This window comes from Megascapheus bottae, chromosome 28 (genome assembly GCF_031878675.1).
Source record: "Megascapheus bottae isolate mThoBot1 chromosome 28, mThoBot2.hap1, whole genome shotgun sequence".
NCBI lineage: Eukaryota > Metazoa > Chordata > Mammalia > Rodentia > Geomyidae > Megascapheus > Megascapheus bottae.
The window spans coordinates 2,037,691-2,055,318 of record NC_143536.1 but is presented as its reverse complement, the minus strand read 5'-3'; the positions used below and the strand labels follow the sequence as shown (position 1 = coordinate 2,055,318).

Sequence of the window (17,628 nt, the reverse complement as noted above, 5' to 3'; positions counted from 1 at the left end):
GTCCTTCCGTTCTGGGTTGTGTGACAGGACATTCGCCATGATGAGAGGAAGGAATCATGTGGCCCGCGGTGTCTTTTTTTTTAATTAAAAATTTTTTTTGTGGGTCATGGGGCTTGAACTCTGGGCCTGGGTTCTATCCCTGAGCTCTTCAGCTCAAGGCTACCACCCTACCCCTTGAGCCCACAGCCCCACTTCCCATTTTCTAGAGGTTAATTGCAGATACGAGTCTCACAGTCTTCAGAGCCCAGGCTGGCTTTGAATCACGTCCTCAGATCTCAGCCTCCTGAGTAGCTGATGACAGGCGGGAGCCGCGGTGCCCGGCTGGAGGGTGTCTTGATGGGAGGTAAAGGAGACTGTGTTGAGTTTATCCTGTTGCACATTCACATCTGGGCTTCACCCTGGTTTGTTTCCTCCCGTGTGCAGCTGCCGAGAGTGGAGGCCCCCCCGACAGCCTGCAGAGGTTCTCCTCTCTGCCGACGTACCTCCCCGCCAGCCTTCGCGTCTCCAGCGCAGAGCAGGCTTTCTTCCTCAAGGAGGCCAACCAGGACCTCACACGGAACTCCAGCCTGCAGGCCCGGGCCGAGGTGCTGTACATCTACCGGGCCCGCTCGCCCCCTGCCATCAACGCCAGCTACGGCCCCTTCTCCGTGGAGGAGACGGTGCCCCAGGACCTCATGTTGTCCCCCAGCCCGTTTGGAAAGACGGAGAAGTTTCCCCTCAACTGGAAGATCAAGTCCCATATCCTGGTCACCTCCATCTACTCCAACAGACCCAAGGTGCAGACCCTGTTTTACGTGGCGGGCGCGGTCTGGGGTGACGACGGCGATGCAGGGGGTGACCTTCCCTGCGTCAAGATGTTTGCCTTCCCGGAGGCCAGGGAAGTGGCGGCCAGCTGCCGGCTGCAGGGGGCGCCCGGGCTGTGCGTGGCGGAGCTGGAGCTGCTGCCCGAGTGGTTCAGCTCGGGGTTGGACCTGGAGCCCCAGGAGGAGATTCCGGCCCTGCTGGGCGGCACCGCCATGGAGCTCTTCTTCAGCCTGTACCCGGCCGACGAGGCCGGCCAGTGCCCGCTGCCCGAGGAGGGCGGGTGGGAGAACCACATCCACTCGGAGGACAGCCCCCCGCGGGGGCCGCCCGCCCGGGAGAGGATCGGCAGCGTGGTGGTCTACCCCACCCAGGACGACCTGCGCTGGTCCCTCGTCAGCCTGGACGAGAACGTGGCTCTGTCCGTCCCTCTGAACCTCGTGCGGGAAGGAGACACAGCCACCTTTCTGGTGTCTCTGGCCAGCGGCTCTGTGGTAGACCAGTTCACGCTCAGGTAAGAGGCTTCGCATGGGTGGAGGTGAGCTCTTGGCAGTCCTGAGTCTTCAGTGAACAGAAAGGGTGAGGACCATCGGCAGAGTGTCTGCGAAAGCTGAGCACGGCGGTGCTGGTGTCGCTGAGGGAGCAGGGGCTTGTGCACGACGGCTGTGTGTGTGCAGGGGACACCGGGCGCCAAGAGGCGGGGAGACGGGCCCATCCTTCCTGGTGACTCTCTTCCTGCTGGAAGAGTCCACCGAGGCGGGGAGACGGGTCCACCGAGGCGGGGAGATGAGCCATCCTTCCTGGTGACTCTCTTCCCTCTGGAAGAGTCCACCGAGGTGGGGAGATGGGCCATCCTTCCTGGTGACTCTCTTCCCTCTGGAAGAGTCCACCGAGGTGGGGAGATGGGCCATCCTTCCTGGTGACTCTCTTCCCGCTGGAAGAGTCCACTGAGGCAGGGAGATGGGCCATCCTTCCTGGTGACTCTGTTTCAAGGGGACAGCAGGGCAGGGAGGCCTGTGCGGGAAGGAGGTGGGTTTTCACAGCCGTGGCCCTGGGGTGAGCGCTGTGGAGCAGGTCGTCGGGGCCACGCTGTGTGCACGTTGGTTGGGGCCAGCAGCAGCCGGCCATGGCGAAGCTTCTCAGGAGGCCCTTGCAGGGGGCTGGGGCCGTCCAGGGAGACGCTGTGAGCTGTACTGGAGCCAGGTCATGTCTTTTAGGCTCAGAACGTGGAGGGAAGTTGCCACGCGCCACGTTTTGCAGTTCCGGGATCCAGTGAGTGTGGTGAGGGCTGCACAGATGTGAGTTAGAGACCCAGGAGCGTGGCAGGCCAGGGCTGGAAGATGCTCCAGATAAAGGTCCCTGTTCTCTGTGGTCTCTCTGGCCACATCCACACTCTGCCAGGGCACCCTGAAAAACAGCTGTGGGTGGGATCCAGTGAAACTCTATTCCCCAAAGCAGACCAAGGATGGAACTCGGCCTTTGGCATGCTCTGTGAGTGTGCGTGGCTCACGTCTGAGCTCGGTGACACACCATAAAGTCCAGACCCCGGGAGCCATAGCACAGGGCTGGAGGCGTCGTCTAGCTGCGTCTTGTCCCAAGGTGGGAGTGGGGTTTGGGTTTGGGGATGCTCAAAATGCAGGGGATCACACAAGCCGGGACTTGCAACCACCGAGCATGTTAGGAGTAAGAATTCCAGACAAGGCAGCTGTGCCTGGGCGGCTGGAGGGCAGGAAGGCCATTCCGAGGCAGTGGAGAGGGGCAGGGTGAGAAGTGGGGCAGGAAGAGGAGGGGATTCCCACAGACGTGTGCTGTGCAGGGCGTGTGTGAGCTGTGACAGATTCCCACAGACGTGTGCTGTGCAGGGTGTGTGTGTGTGTGTGTGTGTGTGTGTGTGTGTGTGTGTGCGCGCGCTTTGCCAGGTACCGCAGTCGTGTGCTCTGTTTAGCCCACATGGCACTGAAAGAATATGGAGAAGAATACAGGGTGCCAGTGGCTCAGACTTGTAAAGGCTCAGAGGTCCTGACAGGGGTTGAAACCACAGAGGTGGAAATGCAGTGGAATCCCTGTTCAGCACAGGACTTGAAGTGGGAGATAGGATTTCAGGAGCTGAGGATAAAGGTGAATAGAGTTGGGAAAAAACTTGTAAGATAAAGAAACGCACGGCAGGAATTTGAAAGAATGGCAGGACTCTATGAAAAGACCAAACTTTGGAATCATAGGCATAGAAGGAGACGTGTTATCTGAAGTCACAGGAAACATATTTAATAGAATTACTGTTGTAATCCTAGCTACTTAGGAGGCTGAGATTACAGAATTGAGGTTCAAAGCCAGCCTATGCAGAAAAGTCTGTGATATTCCATCTTCAATTAACTGGCAAAATGTTGAACTGGAGGCATGGCTCAAATAATAGAATGCTAGGTATAAGCAGACAAGCTTATAAGAGTATAAGGATGAGAATCCCACCCACTGAGGAGGAGGGGCGGGAAAGAGGAGGAGGAGGAGCCGTGTGAAATGAGAATCCCAGATGACCACATCAGCAGAAGAGGAGCAGGGAAAGTCAGGGCTCACCGTGCTCCTGTTCCTTTCAGGCTCAGTGTGAATGGTCTCCGTTCTCCACACAGGCCACAGTGGATCAGTCAGGTCAGAAAGCAGGAGACCATCTTGTCTACAAAAAACACACCTTGCTGACAAAAACAAACATTGGCTTAGGGTGAAAGACCGGCAAGTCCATGGGGAGCCAAAGCAGGCAGGAGTAGCTAAGTTCGTGTTGATAAAGTAAACTGCAAACCGAGACGAATCAGAATGGGAAGCAGAGGACGCAGCGGTTGTGACCATCCACGAGCCCGGTGTTGGGAGCCTGTGTTCAGCAGCGGCAGCTAGACTCACAGATGTGGACGTGAACCCTGGGATAGGAGAGCTGCGGCTGAGGAGGAAGGGAGGAGTGGGGGAGAGCGTGTACCATCCCAGAGCATACCCTCTGGACATTACCAGGGCTGGAAGCCGGGCTCTGCCCGGAGTGTGAGCGTGAAGGTTGCGTGCACAGAGAGGGGAAGGTGAGTGTGGGAGAAGTGCACTGCGGACAGGCGAAGCTGGTTGAGATGGTCTGGAAAGGGGGAGGTGGAGGCAGGACCGGGAGAAGCCTGAGTCTTGGAAGATGGGCTGCAGGCTCGGCTCCCTTGGTTGGGAGGAGCCGGAGGCAGAGGTAAGAAACAGGAAAGGACAACCAGCGGACCCTTCTGACTGCTCCAGGGACGGCCTAGGAGGAAGGGTCTGGCCCGGCCCACCTGTGGGGCCCTGTGAGGCGGCTGGCAGAGCACACACCCACACACGCACACACCTCCAAGTGCCACAGAGGAAAGCAGCGAGGAGGCCTTGCAGGCCAGCAGCGGTGGACTCAGAGGCTTCGTTAGTCTGACCCTGGCTGTTCCCCATTCCGCTTGGCTCTGGCTGGAGGCTGAGAGCACAGGGGTGCCCTGCACACTGCAGGGCCCTGTCCAGCGGGCATGCAGCACACCAGGAAGGGTGTTCAGAACCCCCCTGCCCCCTGCCCCCAGCAGAGGTGCCCTGAGGTGACCTTTCCATGGACACCCACAGTCCACCCGCAGACCCACGGGCGCCTGTCCTGCCTCAAGGTCAGAGGTGGCTGGGTTGTGGAGTGATCTGCCATTCCAGTTTTCTGTGCTGGCTGCTTAGGCTCAGCCTAAACTGAGGTGCTCTAGAAGACCCTTAGAGCCTTCCTGGGGGCTTAGGCAAGTCTGCAAGCACCACCTCTTCTGTGATGGAGGCTCCCCTCCCTCCCTCCCTCGCTCCCTCTCCCTCCTCTTCTTTCCTCTCTTTCTCTTCTTTTCCCTCCCTTTCTTCTCTCTTCCCCCACCCCCACCCTCACCTGGACCCACTTCCGGTATCTGTCACTTCCTCCTGGGAATCTGTGTATCTGTCACTTCCTGTCCTTGGTGCTCACTCAGGATTGCAATTCTGTGAGGTTGAAGGAAACAGGTGGGAAAGGAGGCCGTTTGTGGCTTGCAGGAGAAGGAAGACGGGGTTTTTTCAGCACCGCACACAGAGGAATCTCAGTGCTGGCAGCTTTGTGTCATCAGAAAGTGGTCAAGAGTGAGATTTCATGTTGTGGTAGGTTGGAGTGTGCCACTGAAATCTGTGAGACCAGGCAGGGCCTTTCCGCCCCTGAGCAGTGAACGCAGCCCCTGAGACGAGCCGGCCAGAGGGGCCTCTGAGCGTGCGCAGGAGGGCTTTATTGATGTGTCATCCTGCTGGGAGGGAACTGGTGTCCGGAATTGTGCGGCAGCCACCATGTCCTGTCACGATCAAGCTCAGCTCCGAAGAGCCCCCACGGTGCGTGCCCACACACACGTGGTGAGTAGCCCGGCGCCAAGGCACGGGCCAGGCCTCCTGGTATCCAGTCGGACAGCTGGGTGAAGACGCCTCGGCACGCGAGCTGCGAGGGGCCTCAGGGTCCAGTAGCAGTCTTTAGTGACCGCACTTTATAGGTGTACTTTCTCCAGTCATTATTAGGGGTGCCCTCTCCGCCAGGCCCTTCCCTGACCTGACGCAGGGATGCGGAGCCGGAGCGGGAGTGTGTGACCAATCCCACACGGCTCCGGCTGCCCCGGGCCTGCCAGATGCGCCCTCCCTGGCGGGCGCCGCCCCCCCCCCCCCCCCCCCCCCCCCGCTCCCTGTCTGGTTCTTCCAGCCTCTCTCCCTCAGTCACCAGGTTCCGGCTTGACTTTGGGCTTTAAGTCGTTTCAGAGAGTAGCTAACACTGGCCTAGAAATGTGTCCTTGTGCCTCGGGAGCCACCAGCAGAGGGGACAGGCCGTGGGCATTCGAGAACCACGTGCAAGCCCCCGGGGCACCTGTGCAGGCCTCGCCTGGCAGCCCCGTGAACCTGGCACGTGGGCCCTGTTTGGGGCCCTTCCTGCCTCCCCCAGCCTGCGAGGCCCCCTAGCCTGCTGCTTCGTTCAGTTTGAAGCGTCTAGAGCCCACAGCCCAGGCTGGGAGACGTTGGCAGACAGCAGCGTCTGGCTGGAATTCAATAACATTGTTCCGTATCTATTGTACTTGTTTTTAAGGTTTTCTCTTCTCTCTGGAAAGTAATATTGCTTTTCTTTCTCTTTTTTTTCCCACTTCAAATGCTGATCTATTTCTTCCTCCCTAGGTAAATTAATGCAGATTCAGCAAACAGATTTAAAAGCAAATGTGAAGTAATCAGCCAGATGGTTCCCAGGATAAAGCTGATGGGGTGGGGTGGTGTCACTAAGACAGCCTCCCGGAGGGGCGCAGGCCGCAGGGGACGCTCTGCGGGGCTCTCGGTTGGTGGCCTTTAGGGGGCCATTGTGTCCTCTCACCCAGCCACTCTTGCTTGCCCGTGGCAAGCTGTTTAAAATGGGGCAGGACCTCTTCTTGAAGGCCCACGGGAGCTCAGGGGAGATTCCTGGGAGTGAGGCACTGGCTCTGGGGAGGGTCCAGGGAGCTCTGCCATGGTGGGAGGTCCCCAAGTGTCCCCGGGGTGTGCTGGCACAACTGTGGGTAAGCTGGGTCCACAGCACCCCTGTACCTGTGAGATACGCCAGAACCCGGGCACCCCTGCACTCCAGGCGCCCCCTGCCCCCCTCTGCCCACAAGCCGTCCTCCAGGAGCAGGGTGAGACAAAGAGGCGGACTTTCTCCCACCCCGCAGAGGGGGCGCAGCTCTGCCCACGCCTCCGTTTTAGCTCACCTCAAGTCTCTCAAGCACACTGGTCACCAGATTTGGGGGCTGCCTGGTCCTGGGGGCTTCTTCCCTGGGGGTCTCCCTCAGCCAGGCAGGCACACGTTGTCGGTGACACTCAGTTCTGGGGGCTGCAGCCCCAGGTGCTCCACGTAGTGTGGTGGGTCAAGTGTCCTTCTGAAGGCCCCTCCTCCTCCTCCTCCTCTTCCTCCTCCTGTTCCTCCTCCTCCTCCTCCTCCTCCTCTTCCTCCCCCTCCCCCTACGTGCTGGGGAGGCTGGAGGCATGGGGCTTGGTTCACTGCTTCTCCTCTGCTCCGTCCATTTGTGTGTGGGGAGAAGCTGACCCTGCCAGCCACGGTCCCCAAGTCCCCTTCTGCTGGCTCACCCAGTGGCAGGCACTGGCAGAAGACGAGAGGGTGGGAGGGGCAGCCAGGGAGCCGGTCCTACTGTGTCACCTCCCCACCGCCACTGTCCCTGGCCCTGTACCACACTTCCCCACCGTTCGTGTCCCGTGCAAAGCCCCCGGTCCCCCCAGCTCCATTCCAGCCCAGGGAACTGCAAGCCCACTTTGCGTGTCCTGACTGGATGGCTGCAGCTGTAGACGTGCACAGCAGTTCATGCTGCACCTCCCAGCTGTGTCCATCACCGTGTACCAACCAAGCACAAGCACAGGTTCTTCAAATGGGGAGAAAGGAAGAGAAGAGACAGGCCTCCCCAGGGACCAGGGCCAGGCCAGGCGGGGCAGGCGAGGGGCTGGAGCTGGACTCTGAGTTCTGCTCCTGACCCCTGGAGAGCTGGCTCAGGGCACGTCACCAAGCCATCAGCTCCACTGAGCTGTCCCCAAGAGCAGAAGTCCTCGGTGGGGCCGAAAGTCTCTGAAAGATGGGTGATTTGGTCCCTGTGGTTGGATGCCAGGAAATGGCATTTTGAGTCGAACCCTTCACTGATGGTTGTTCCAGACCAGCATAAGCGTGGGGTATTTTGCTTTTAAGAAACCCAGTTCCTCCCTTTCCTTTGCTTGGAGACTCCTCTTGGTGGACGCTGCCTTTGCCGGCCACTCTGCCTGTGGTGGAGGCAGATGGGAGGGAGGAGGGAGCGCAGAGAGGCACAGGCAGGTGGAGGTGTGATTCCCCAGGTGTGTGGTCTCCTCACCGAGCTGCTGAGCAAGCTGAGCTGAGGGACTTTCTGAGCGTGTGGAGTGGGCCGAGCGGAGCTGGGCAGCAAGCCCGCCTGTTGTCCGGGGGAGTTGCCCCTTGGCTCATGGCTCTGGGTGTCTGAGAAGCCGCCCAGCGCATGGGGCCCTCGGTGGATGTGGGGGCCCCGTGCCCCGCTGGCTGATCTTTTCTGAAATCAGTGTTTTGCAGAGTTGGGACCTTGCTCAGGTCCTGGCCACACCCGCAAGCTGCCCACACGCTGCCCACACAGGCTTTCCCACCGCTGTTCTCATCTCAGCGGATGCTTCTTAGGAGCCACTGAGATGTGTGTGTGGGGGGAGCAGTGGCGCGGGCCCACTGTGCGCCAGGGCCTCTGTGGGAGTGGAGCTCCAGACACACTCAGCGCTCCCCCCACCCCAGCACTTCTCCAGGGACGAGAGGCGTAGATTGTTTTGCTTTTATCTTGGGGTAGGGCGATCTTGAGTTTGGTTTGGGGTGCATTAAGTGTAATTTTCCTTGGGAGTTCCACGAAGTGATTTCAAGTACAGGAGAGCCCTCCCCTCCACGGATCCGTGGGTCCACGGAGTCCACCCAGGACGGCGGCCCCTCCCCTCCACGGATCTGTGGGTCCACCGAGTCCATGAGGATGGCAGCCCCTCCTCTCCACAGATCTGTGGGTCCGCCAAGTCCACCCAGGACGGTGGCCTCTCCTCTCCACGGATCTGTGGGTCCACAGAGTCCACTGAGGGGAGGCTCTTTGGGCCCAAGATGTGTGGACACTTGATTGTTTTCCCTCAGCAACACTCAGCTTCTAAAAACAAGTTGTCTTCCAGCAAATCTTAAATTTTCACGTGAAGTCAAGTGGCGTTGGTCTGGAAGGACTGCCGTATTCCTACTTCGATTTTGTCTTTTGGGAGGCAGAGTTTCCCAAGACTAAAGGCAGGGGAACAGATGGTCACGCCGTGACTTAAACAAGCTGACGAGAACATGACCGGCATCCACAGAGCCGTAGTGTGTGCACAAGGACCTGCAGTTTGTTTGTGAAATGTTGATTATTATGGTAGTTTTTTTAAATGGTTACTATTGAAGTAAGGTACCTCTGTACCTTATCAGTCAGGTAATCAGTACATCACTCCTTCCTTCCCACTCTCCCATCTATGCTCATGTAACAAATCCATGAAGCAGGCAAGCTTACTCTGTTCACTTGTGCAGAGATTTAGAACAAAGTTCTGTATTGCAAAAATAATGTAGGTGGTAAGAGAGGTTGTAGTAGCTGTGTGTGTGTGTGTGTGTGTGTGTGTGTGTGTGTGTGTGTGTCTTGGTGGTGATAGGCCAAGCCACTGACTTGTCTCCATCTCCAGGAAATATGTCCCAGGCCAGGGTGAATCTTCAGCTAGGTCTGCACAGGAAAAGAGGAGATGAGAAATATCATTGGGACTCAAAAAATGCTTTCAAGTGCTACGATGAAACAGTTCTTTATTAGGCATTTGGAAGTTTATATCACCACGCAGTCTACAAATAGCAGGTCTGATAGAAAATGAGTTTAATTCAAGGAAAGGTCAGGCTCCTTTTGAGTTACGAATTGAATTTTTCTCTCCTAGCTTTGTTTGTTAATATTTATGACTGAAATGACGGATGAGGCAAGGAAAGATCTCTGGTCCAGAGTTTCCCCCGATCCAGTATTTGCTCTCCTTGCTCACATGGAGGGCTGAAATATTAAATATCATTTTCCATCTGCTCTCTTGCCCTTGAATGATGGGGGATAACTTTTTGTGTGTGTCTTTTGTGAACACAGGAAGGATTTTATCTGGCCCTCTGAGTGGTACAAATGTCAGAGCTTGACTGTTTTTGTCAGTGAACTTTCATTTGCAAATAGAAGAAACACAACTCAAATGTGGCTTAAGGGAATTACTGGCTCCTATAGCTGAAAAGCTCAAAAATGGCCTTCAGTCTGGCTGGATCCACATCCCTAAACATTTGGCTGGAAAGCCACCCGTGTTTACCTGTCATCTCTGGATTTCTCTTCTGCTAGGTGCTTGCAGGCACAGGGAGGGCTCTTTCTCAAAGCCTCCAGGAGAAACAAACACTGCCAACACCTTAATGTTAGGCTTCTGGTTTCCAGAACTGTGCTAGAATAAATTTCAGTTGTAAGTAAAACGTACTTCGTAGCATGGAGCAGGGACCCCATAGGGAGAGTCTGGGTGGACTCACCCCGTTAGACTGGCTGCAGAAGGGATTGAGGGTGGAGAGCAGACGTGACTGCGAGGCTGAAATCTGGGAGACAGTCTTATGCTGTATGCGTCACTGGCGGGTTGGAGAAGCACGGAACAGCTATTCCCCAGTTGGGAAGCAGGCAGGGTGTGCTCGGGCTCACCAGCAGCAGGAAGCTTTCCGCAGACACAAACCCTCAGCCGCTCTGCATACCAGCTGCCCTGGTCAGAGAGGCACCAGCGGAGCCACAGTGGAGGCAGAAGTGGCTGTCTCTAGTTCCCTTGCTTTGCTGCACTCCATTGCATTGCACATAGCTTTTCCTGGTTGCTGATATTCAGCTCTCTTCCAGGAGGTAAAATACCTACCAACCAACCCGCCAACTAGCTAACTAACCAGTCAGTAAACCTACCTATGTACCAGCCTCCCAACCAACTAACCATTCAACCAATCAACCCGTCAACCAACTAACAAACCAACCAACTCACTAATCAACTAACTGTTAGGTCCGCCTGAAAGAAATGACTTCTTCCCTTGGCTCTCTCCCCTGCACCTTGGAAATCCCCGCCCAGCACCTGTAACCCTGGCAGCTGGCGTGCCTGGGGGCAGTGGGAGGTCCCCACTGAGGTATTTCCCCACCCTCTGAGGTCACATCTGTTTCTGTGTCTATACCCCTCCCCCTATATAATTTCTCACTTCCCGCCCTAAGCTCTCTTGCTTACCTGACTCTATCTTGGGCGGCAGGAGGCTGCTCTTTCCTCATGCAATAAACCCTTTTCTCCTGAACTGCATGGAGTTTCCTGCAGACCGTACAGTAACTAGCCCATTCAACCCACTGATAAATCATCCTTCCCACCAGCTAGCCAACATGTCAACAAACCATCTATCTAGGGATACACCCATCCTACTATTAGCCAATCACTCACCTATCCATCTAACCATCCATCCATGTCTCCACCCACCCCTCCATACATTCATCTGTCTGTCCATCCATCTATCCTTTCAACAATCTATCAATCAATCCTTCCATCCACCTAGCTGTCAGTTATCTATTCAATCATTCGTCCATCCATCCCCCTCTCCCTCCCTCCCTCCTTCCATCTCTCCACCTACCCATCCATCCATCCTTTCAACAGTCTGTCCATTAGTCCTTCCATCCATCTGTCAGCTATCCATTCAATCATCCATTCATTCATCCATCCCTCCGTTCATCCATCCCTCCATCCCTCCACCCACCCATACATCCATCCATCCATCTACTCCTCCCTCCATCGCTCCCTCTATCTACCCTTCCTTTCAACAATCTCCATCCATCTATCTATCTATCCATCCATCCATCCATCCATCCACCCACCCACCCATCCACCCACCCAACCAGCCAGCCAGCCAATCAACAAACGAATCAGTACGCCAACTAATCAACATACCTACCAACAACCAACTAACCAGTTAGCCAACTAACTTATCAACTAACCAACTAACCAACCAGCTAGTGAACAAAATTCAGGCATCAGTCAATCATTGAGAGAAGCATGGAAGAATAGTAAACCCTCAGTTTTCAGATTGATTACTTATGGTTTTACCCAAGTATGGTCAAGAAGAAGACTTGCAATGCATGTGTCATGCAGGCCGGTCAACCCTGGCTGCAGCCAAGGCAGGAGCCATCCCGCTCAATGTCTGCCTGGTTGGAACCATGCACCTGCAGTACCGAAAAGCTATTGTAGCGAAAATAATCTTTGACTTGCAAAAATGAGGTTTCTGATGGATCCAAAGCCATGCACACACACACTTGACTGTGAGAGGGAGGGAAAGCAGAGCCCACAGCAGCTCAGGGATCTCTCTCATCTGCACACGGGTCCTTCTGGGTTCCTGTCCCTGGAGCAGAGCTTCAGCTTTCCCAATAGCCTCCTGCTGTCCTTCCTGCTCAGAGGCCCAAAGCCCCTGTCCTCAGGGTCCATGTTTCCAGCCCCCACTGGGAGAGTACATGTCCTATGGTGGGGAGTGGCCCTCCTGCTCCCCTCCTGCTCCCTCCCTTTCCCCTTCCGCTCCCCTCCCGCTCTCCTCCCGCTCCCCTCCTGCTTCCCTGGCCTCTGTGTGGAATCTCCCAGGGTTAAGCCTGTGCTGGAAAGTGCTGGAAGATGTTCCTGGCACCGCGTGACGTTGCCCCTCCTGGCTGGTCAGTCCTGGGGCTTGAGCACTGTCCTTGGACTTCTCAAGGCTGGAGCTCTGCCACTGCCCTCTGCTGGTGGAGCTTTAGAGGCCCCCAGCACCGTGGAGGACTCCAGCAGCCAGGGCAGGGGCTTGGCCAGGACAGCAAGGCCTCTGGGCCCACAGCCACACAGGCTCTGGAACATTCTCTCCAGCTGCTGGAAGGCCGAGCGGGGGCAGACAGGGCACCTCTGTCCATGGCTTGCATAAATTAACTCCAGGAACATGGCTGAGCAAGAACGGAAGCTTTGTGCAAGTAGCAAATGTAATCCACAGAACCCGGGGGGAGGAAGACCCCGCCAGGGCGAGGGGGGGCCGAGCCCCCCAGGGTGCTGTGGGGTGGGCAGGGCCACAAGTGACAGAGGCTGGGGGGGCCTGAGGCAGGGGAGGAGGGGCGGGGAACTTCTCTGTTTAATTGGATGTGCATTTCTTTGAGCTCCCCCCCCCAACCTGTCCCCTTGGGACTCCCAAAAGTTGGCAGGAAAACCAGCATCGTTGGGGTAACCCTCAGCCCCAGAATCACTGCCACTGCCCGAGGTTTTCCCTCCAGGGATCTCACTTTTTTTTCCTTTCAGGTTTCGCTCTGATAAGTCCTTTTCTGTTCTTTGTTAGGTCCCACCAATTCTGAGGATGGGACGTTTGCCCGCCATCCTCCCCAGGTTTGGAGATAATGTTCTAACACACCGCCGGTCGTGTTCAACAGTTCAGGGCACTTGGCACATGCACTATGTTGTACCACCTCATCTCCCCCTCATCGATTTCCAAAGCATTTTCAGGCTGGATGTGGTGGCAGAAATTCAGAGGCTCCTGGCTGGAGGCTACCAGGCAAAAACCTGGAACTCCAGGCCTACGTGGAGTGGGGCTGGGGTGGGGACAGGGAGACCGGAAAATGTTGAGTGGTGTGGACATTGTAAGGACGGAGCCGCTGACATGTGGCGGAGGCTCCAGTGTCCCGTCCTTCCAGGGTCGGGCAGCCTCTCCCCACCTCTCTGGCCTGCCTGCAGAGAGGGCGGGTTCCTGGCACACCGGGGCAGCGTGCTGGGGCTGTGTTTGGTACTTTTTATCTTTAGACGGAGTCTCACCGTGTTCTCAAGCCGCCCCACGCGCCCTCCCGCGTCTGTGTCAGAGCGGGGGTTACAGGTGTGCGCGCCGTGCCTGCCCCAGGACACCCCCTTGCAGAGGGACGTCATCATGGGGGCCCGGTGACCACCCGTTCTTCTCTCCCTGCAGAATCAAGGCGGCAGCTGGGGTGAGGATCGTGGCGGTGAGGACCAGCAGGGAGGACCAGTGGGCGGTGCAGGAGGAGATCGAGCACGGCAGCGCGCAGACCACGGCGGCCCTGGCCTGTGTGGGCCACCACGCCGCCACGCCGAGCAGGTGAGTGCCGCGGGCTGGCCTGGTGCAGGGCTCGGGTGTCGGGGTGTGGGGTGGAGGCAGTCAGTGCTGGGAGGCGCAGAGTGCTTGTGGACGTGCTGCCACGTGTGTGTGTGAGTGTGTGTGGGGGGGGCGTGTTTCCTGTGTGTGTGAGTGTGTGTGTGCGTGCCATGTCTCCTGTGTGTGTGTGTGTGTGTGTGTGCCGTGTCTCCTGTGTGTGTGTGCATGTGTGTGTGCCGTTTCCTGTGTGTGTGTGTGTGTGTGCCGTGTCTCGTGTGTGTGTGTGAGTGTGTGTGTGTGTGTGTGTGTGCCGTGTCTCTATGTGTGTGTGTGTGTGGAGGGGGCTTGCATCATTGTGCTGCAGCAGCAGGGCCTGGCCACAGCTCAAGAATGGCTGGGCCTTCACTGGTCACAGCACAGCAGCGAGTGACCCCACGGTGGCCACTGGTGCCAGGAAGTGCTGAGGCGGGCCCGGGGCGGGAGGCATGGGAGCGGGCAGGGGCGGGAGGCACGGGAGCGGGCAGGGGTGGGAGGCACGGGAGCGGGCAGGGGCGGGAGGCACGGGAGCGGGCAGGGGCGGGAGGCACGGGAGCGGGCAGGGCGGCCGCCGTCCCACCGTTCAGTGGTCATGTTGTTCCCATCACCTGCAGCCTCAGTGTCTGTGAGTGGATAGGGCGGCTCTGCTGGCTGGCAGCCTGTCTCTCGCCCCCTCCCCTGCCCTGTCTCCCCTCAGGTGTGTGGGGCGGGGCCTGCCCAGCCCTTAGAGCACTGTTCTGGGAGCTGGTACCCCACCCATCCCCCATGCTCATCTCTGGTGGTGGCTCAGGCTCTTTTGCTGGGCTGGATGTGAAATCCTTGGCCCAGACCTCACCAGGTGACACCAGAGCCTCGGGGACCTCACCAGGTGACACCAGAGCCTCAGTGGGTGGTGTGCTGGCTCGGGAAGGCTGCTGCATGAGGGAGTCCTGGGCCAACTTGCCGGCAGTGCCAGCGTCCCTGCCTTGCCACCACCTCAAGGGGCAGAGGGTCACTTCCTGGTCTGTGACACAGCCCGGGTCCCACGGGAGGACACGAACACGGCTGAGCTACCTCGCAGACCCAGGAAAGTTCTAGAAGTGGTTGTCGCTGTCTGTGTTTTGTGAGACCTAGTCTTTTTTGCATTCTGTTTAGAAGAGATTAAAAATACCGGAGGAAACAGAGAAGCAGTTGTGCACACAGAGTTCACGCTGCTTCCGTCTCCCTCCCCTCCCTCTGCCTGTTCAGTGGTGGCGTCTCTGGGGGCTCCTGCTGTCCGCCCCTCGCCCCCCTCCCTGCACATCCCGTCACCCGGGCGATGGGCTGGGGTGCTGGCGAGGTGTGGGCTTCGGGCTCGTGGGCCTGGGAACCAGATGAACATGTGACGGAAGCCCCTGTCAGAGCGTCCAGGGAGGCTGGAGGCCCGAGGCCTGGCAGCGGTGTGCAGGAGGAATGGAGCTTCTCCTAGAGCACCACGTCGGGCCGCCTGGAATTCCGCGGTGACAAGCAGAAGTGCGCTGTGTGGAGAGACCCCGTGGGCTCAGTGCAAGGCCTGCCATGGAGGTTCACTGTGAAGAGTGACAGGGACCGGGCTGCAGACACCAGCCAGGCCGTGGTGCTGTCCAAAGAGCTCGCGAGACTAGAAAGGTCACACACGAGGGGGGACCAGGTGGGAGGAGGCGAGAAGCCATGTCAGCCCTCTCAGGGTCACGTCGAGGTCAGGGAGGTGCCAGCAGAAGTGGCTGAAGTGACCTCTCAGGAGTTTTTCTCTGCTCGTCCTCACCCGGAGAGCACAGCTGTGTGCCAGCCTTCCCTTACCTGGGACGGCCCTCACCTCACGCCACACACCGCGGGACAGCCACCGTGATGCCACTTCACCTGAGCTGGGACAGAGCCAGGAGGAGGAGGAGCCGCTGCACCGGGCGCCGAGGGCAGCCTGGCCCCCCCCCCCCCCCCCGGCCTTTTGTCAGATTTGACCTGTGATCCTTAAGCGGCTTCCTGGGTTATTACCAGATCACTTGTAGGTGAAACTCAAACTGGCTGAATCTCTCACTGTACCTGGGTTCAAGACTCACGGGGGGGTGGGGGGGTGGGGGGGAAGAGGAGCAGGGGTCGGGGAGGCCATCCAGCAATGGGGAGGCTTTTCTGCTGCCTCACACAGTTTATGTTGGTTTCTGTCCTCCTCCCCCTCTCTTCCTCCTCCTCCTCCTCTTCATCGTCGTCATCTTCTCTGCTTCCTCCTTTTTGGCAGTCCTGGGGTTTGAACTTGGGGCCTTGTAGCTTGCTTGTCAGGTGATTCACCTTCTCCCCCCACCCCTAGCAGCAGGACTTGAACTCAGGGCCTGGGCGCAGTCTCTGATCTCCTTTGCTCAAGGCTAGCGCTCTGCCACTTTGAGCCACAGTGCCACTTCTGGTTTTCTGGTGGTTAATTGGAGATAAGAGTCTCATGGACTTTAGTGCCCAGGCCGGCTTTGAACTGTGATCCTCCAATCTCAGCCTGCTGAGCAGCCACGGGCATTTGGCTGTGAGGATGTTTCCTGAGATCCCCCTGCTGGTTGAGCTGGAGCGCGCAGGTTTGAGTTTACAGTGTGCGTTGGAGAAACGCCCAGGTGCTTTCATCTCTCTGTTGTTTGGGAGAAGATGAGGTTTTCCTGTAGCAGAGTGATTGGACACAGCGTAATGGTTGCGTAACGCTGTAGTTAAACACAGCAGAGAGTGGATGGATCTGCTGTCGCTCCGGTTTCACTGTAATGGAAGAAGATGAGGTTTAATCACCTAAAAATACGAGCACAGTGATGATGAACGAGCTGTGTTTTGGCAGTGAAGGAGTCATTAGATGGTGAGGGAGCCAGGACCCTGGGTCTCCCCATGGCTGAGAGGTGACAGCCGGCATTTGTTCTCAGGAGTGACCCCGTGTGAGGGTTTTGAAGGTGCGGCGTTTGTCTACACAACATGGCTTCAGTGGAAGTGGCCTCTTCGTAGCCCATAAATACATCTGTTTTATGTGTTGTGCCGAGTTTCTTTTTGGTTAATTGGGGCCACCGCCAGGTGCCGTGTTTGATTGTCAATGCACGTATAGGGCTGTCTGGAGAAGTGGGGACGGGGACATGGGGTCAGTCTTATCCTGGTGCTCAGTGTGGCCTGGAGGGGCTTCGGTGACCACACACCTCCACACTCCCTCCATCCCCTCCCAGCGCCAAACAAAAGGGACTGGGCTGAAACTCAGAAGAGGTGAAACCCCTTTGGCCTCCCTGGGCCCAAGGCTGCCTCCTCCCCACTGTGCCCTCCCCCCCCCAAGCCCCAGCCCTGTGTGGCCTGGCAGGAGCAGAGTCCATCAGGAAAGGGGACGGCCAGCAGGTGCAGCGCAGGTGCTGGCCTGGACATTAATCAGGAAGAAGGACCCCTAGTCTTCTCTAGTTTGTCGTCGCAGCTCACGGTGCGGCCAGCGAGGCCCCAGCACAGAGCAGCCGAGCCTCTCCTCCCTGCTCAGCCTCTCTCCCTCCGAGATGCCCAGGCGGGCGTGGGTCCAGATGCAGCTGTGCTGGCAGAATTCACGCCTTCAGGCGAACGCAGTGTCCTCTCCAAGCAGGTTTCCAGGCCCTTCTGCTTTCCTCTCCCGGAACTCTTTGATTCTACCTTTTCCCTGTTTCAAAGGCGACCATAAATAGAAGGGCGTGTGGCCGGTCGCCGGCTGATCTGGAGGAGAGCGCGTTCAGGGAGGGAACGGCTGGGGATTCTCCTGTCTCTAGGAAGCAGGGAAGGGAGGGCTGGGGAGGCTGGCAGGCAGCCTGGCTCCCCGTCAGCTGGGCAGCCTGGGGCCGGGACAGGCTCTAGGTCCTTCTGTTCTTGGAAGTCCTGGCTGTGCTGTCAGGGATGGCTTCAGCCCCGACTCCACCACTTCCTAGGCTCAACTTGGAATCGTGCCTCAGTGTCTCACCTGACATAGGGTGACCTGTGGGCAGACCAAGGCCTCAGCACTGACCTCTGGAAGGCCGAGGGTTGGGAGGAGGAGGATGCGGGGAGGGAGCCGGCGAGGGGCTCGGCAGGGCTCCCTCTGGCCCTCCAGGGCCAGCTCTGGGTCCCCGGGGGGCACTGACTACATTTCTTGCTTACAGGACTTTGGGCACTGCCATTGGCTTTTTGGG

The 17,628-nt window shown here is 57.7% G+C and overlaps 1 protein-coding gene across 1 annotated transcript in view; it reads left to right on the top strand.

Moving 5' to 3' along the window:
• Tmem132b (transmembrane protein 132B) overlaps positions 1-17,628 on the top strand; it is a 101,851-nt gene that overhangs the window by 43,774 nt on the left and 40,449 nt on the right. Inside the window, exons 2-3 of the mRNA XM_090319891.1 lie at positions 424-1,315; positions 13,325-13,471. Coding sequence (XP_090176017.1) covers positions 424-1,315; positions 13,325-13,471 — 1,039 coding nt within the window. The remainder of the gene's footprint in view (positions 1-423; positions 1,316-13,324; positions 13,472-17,628) is intronic.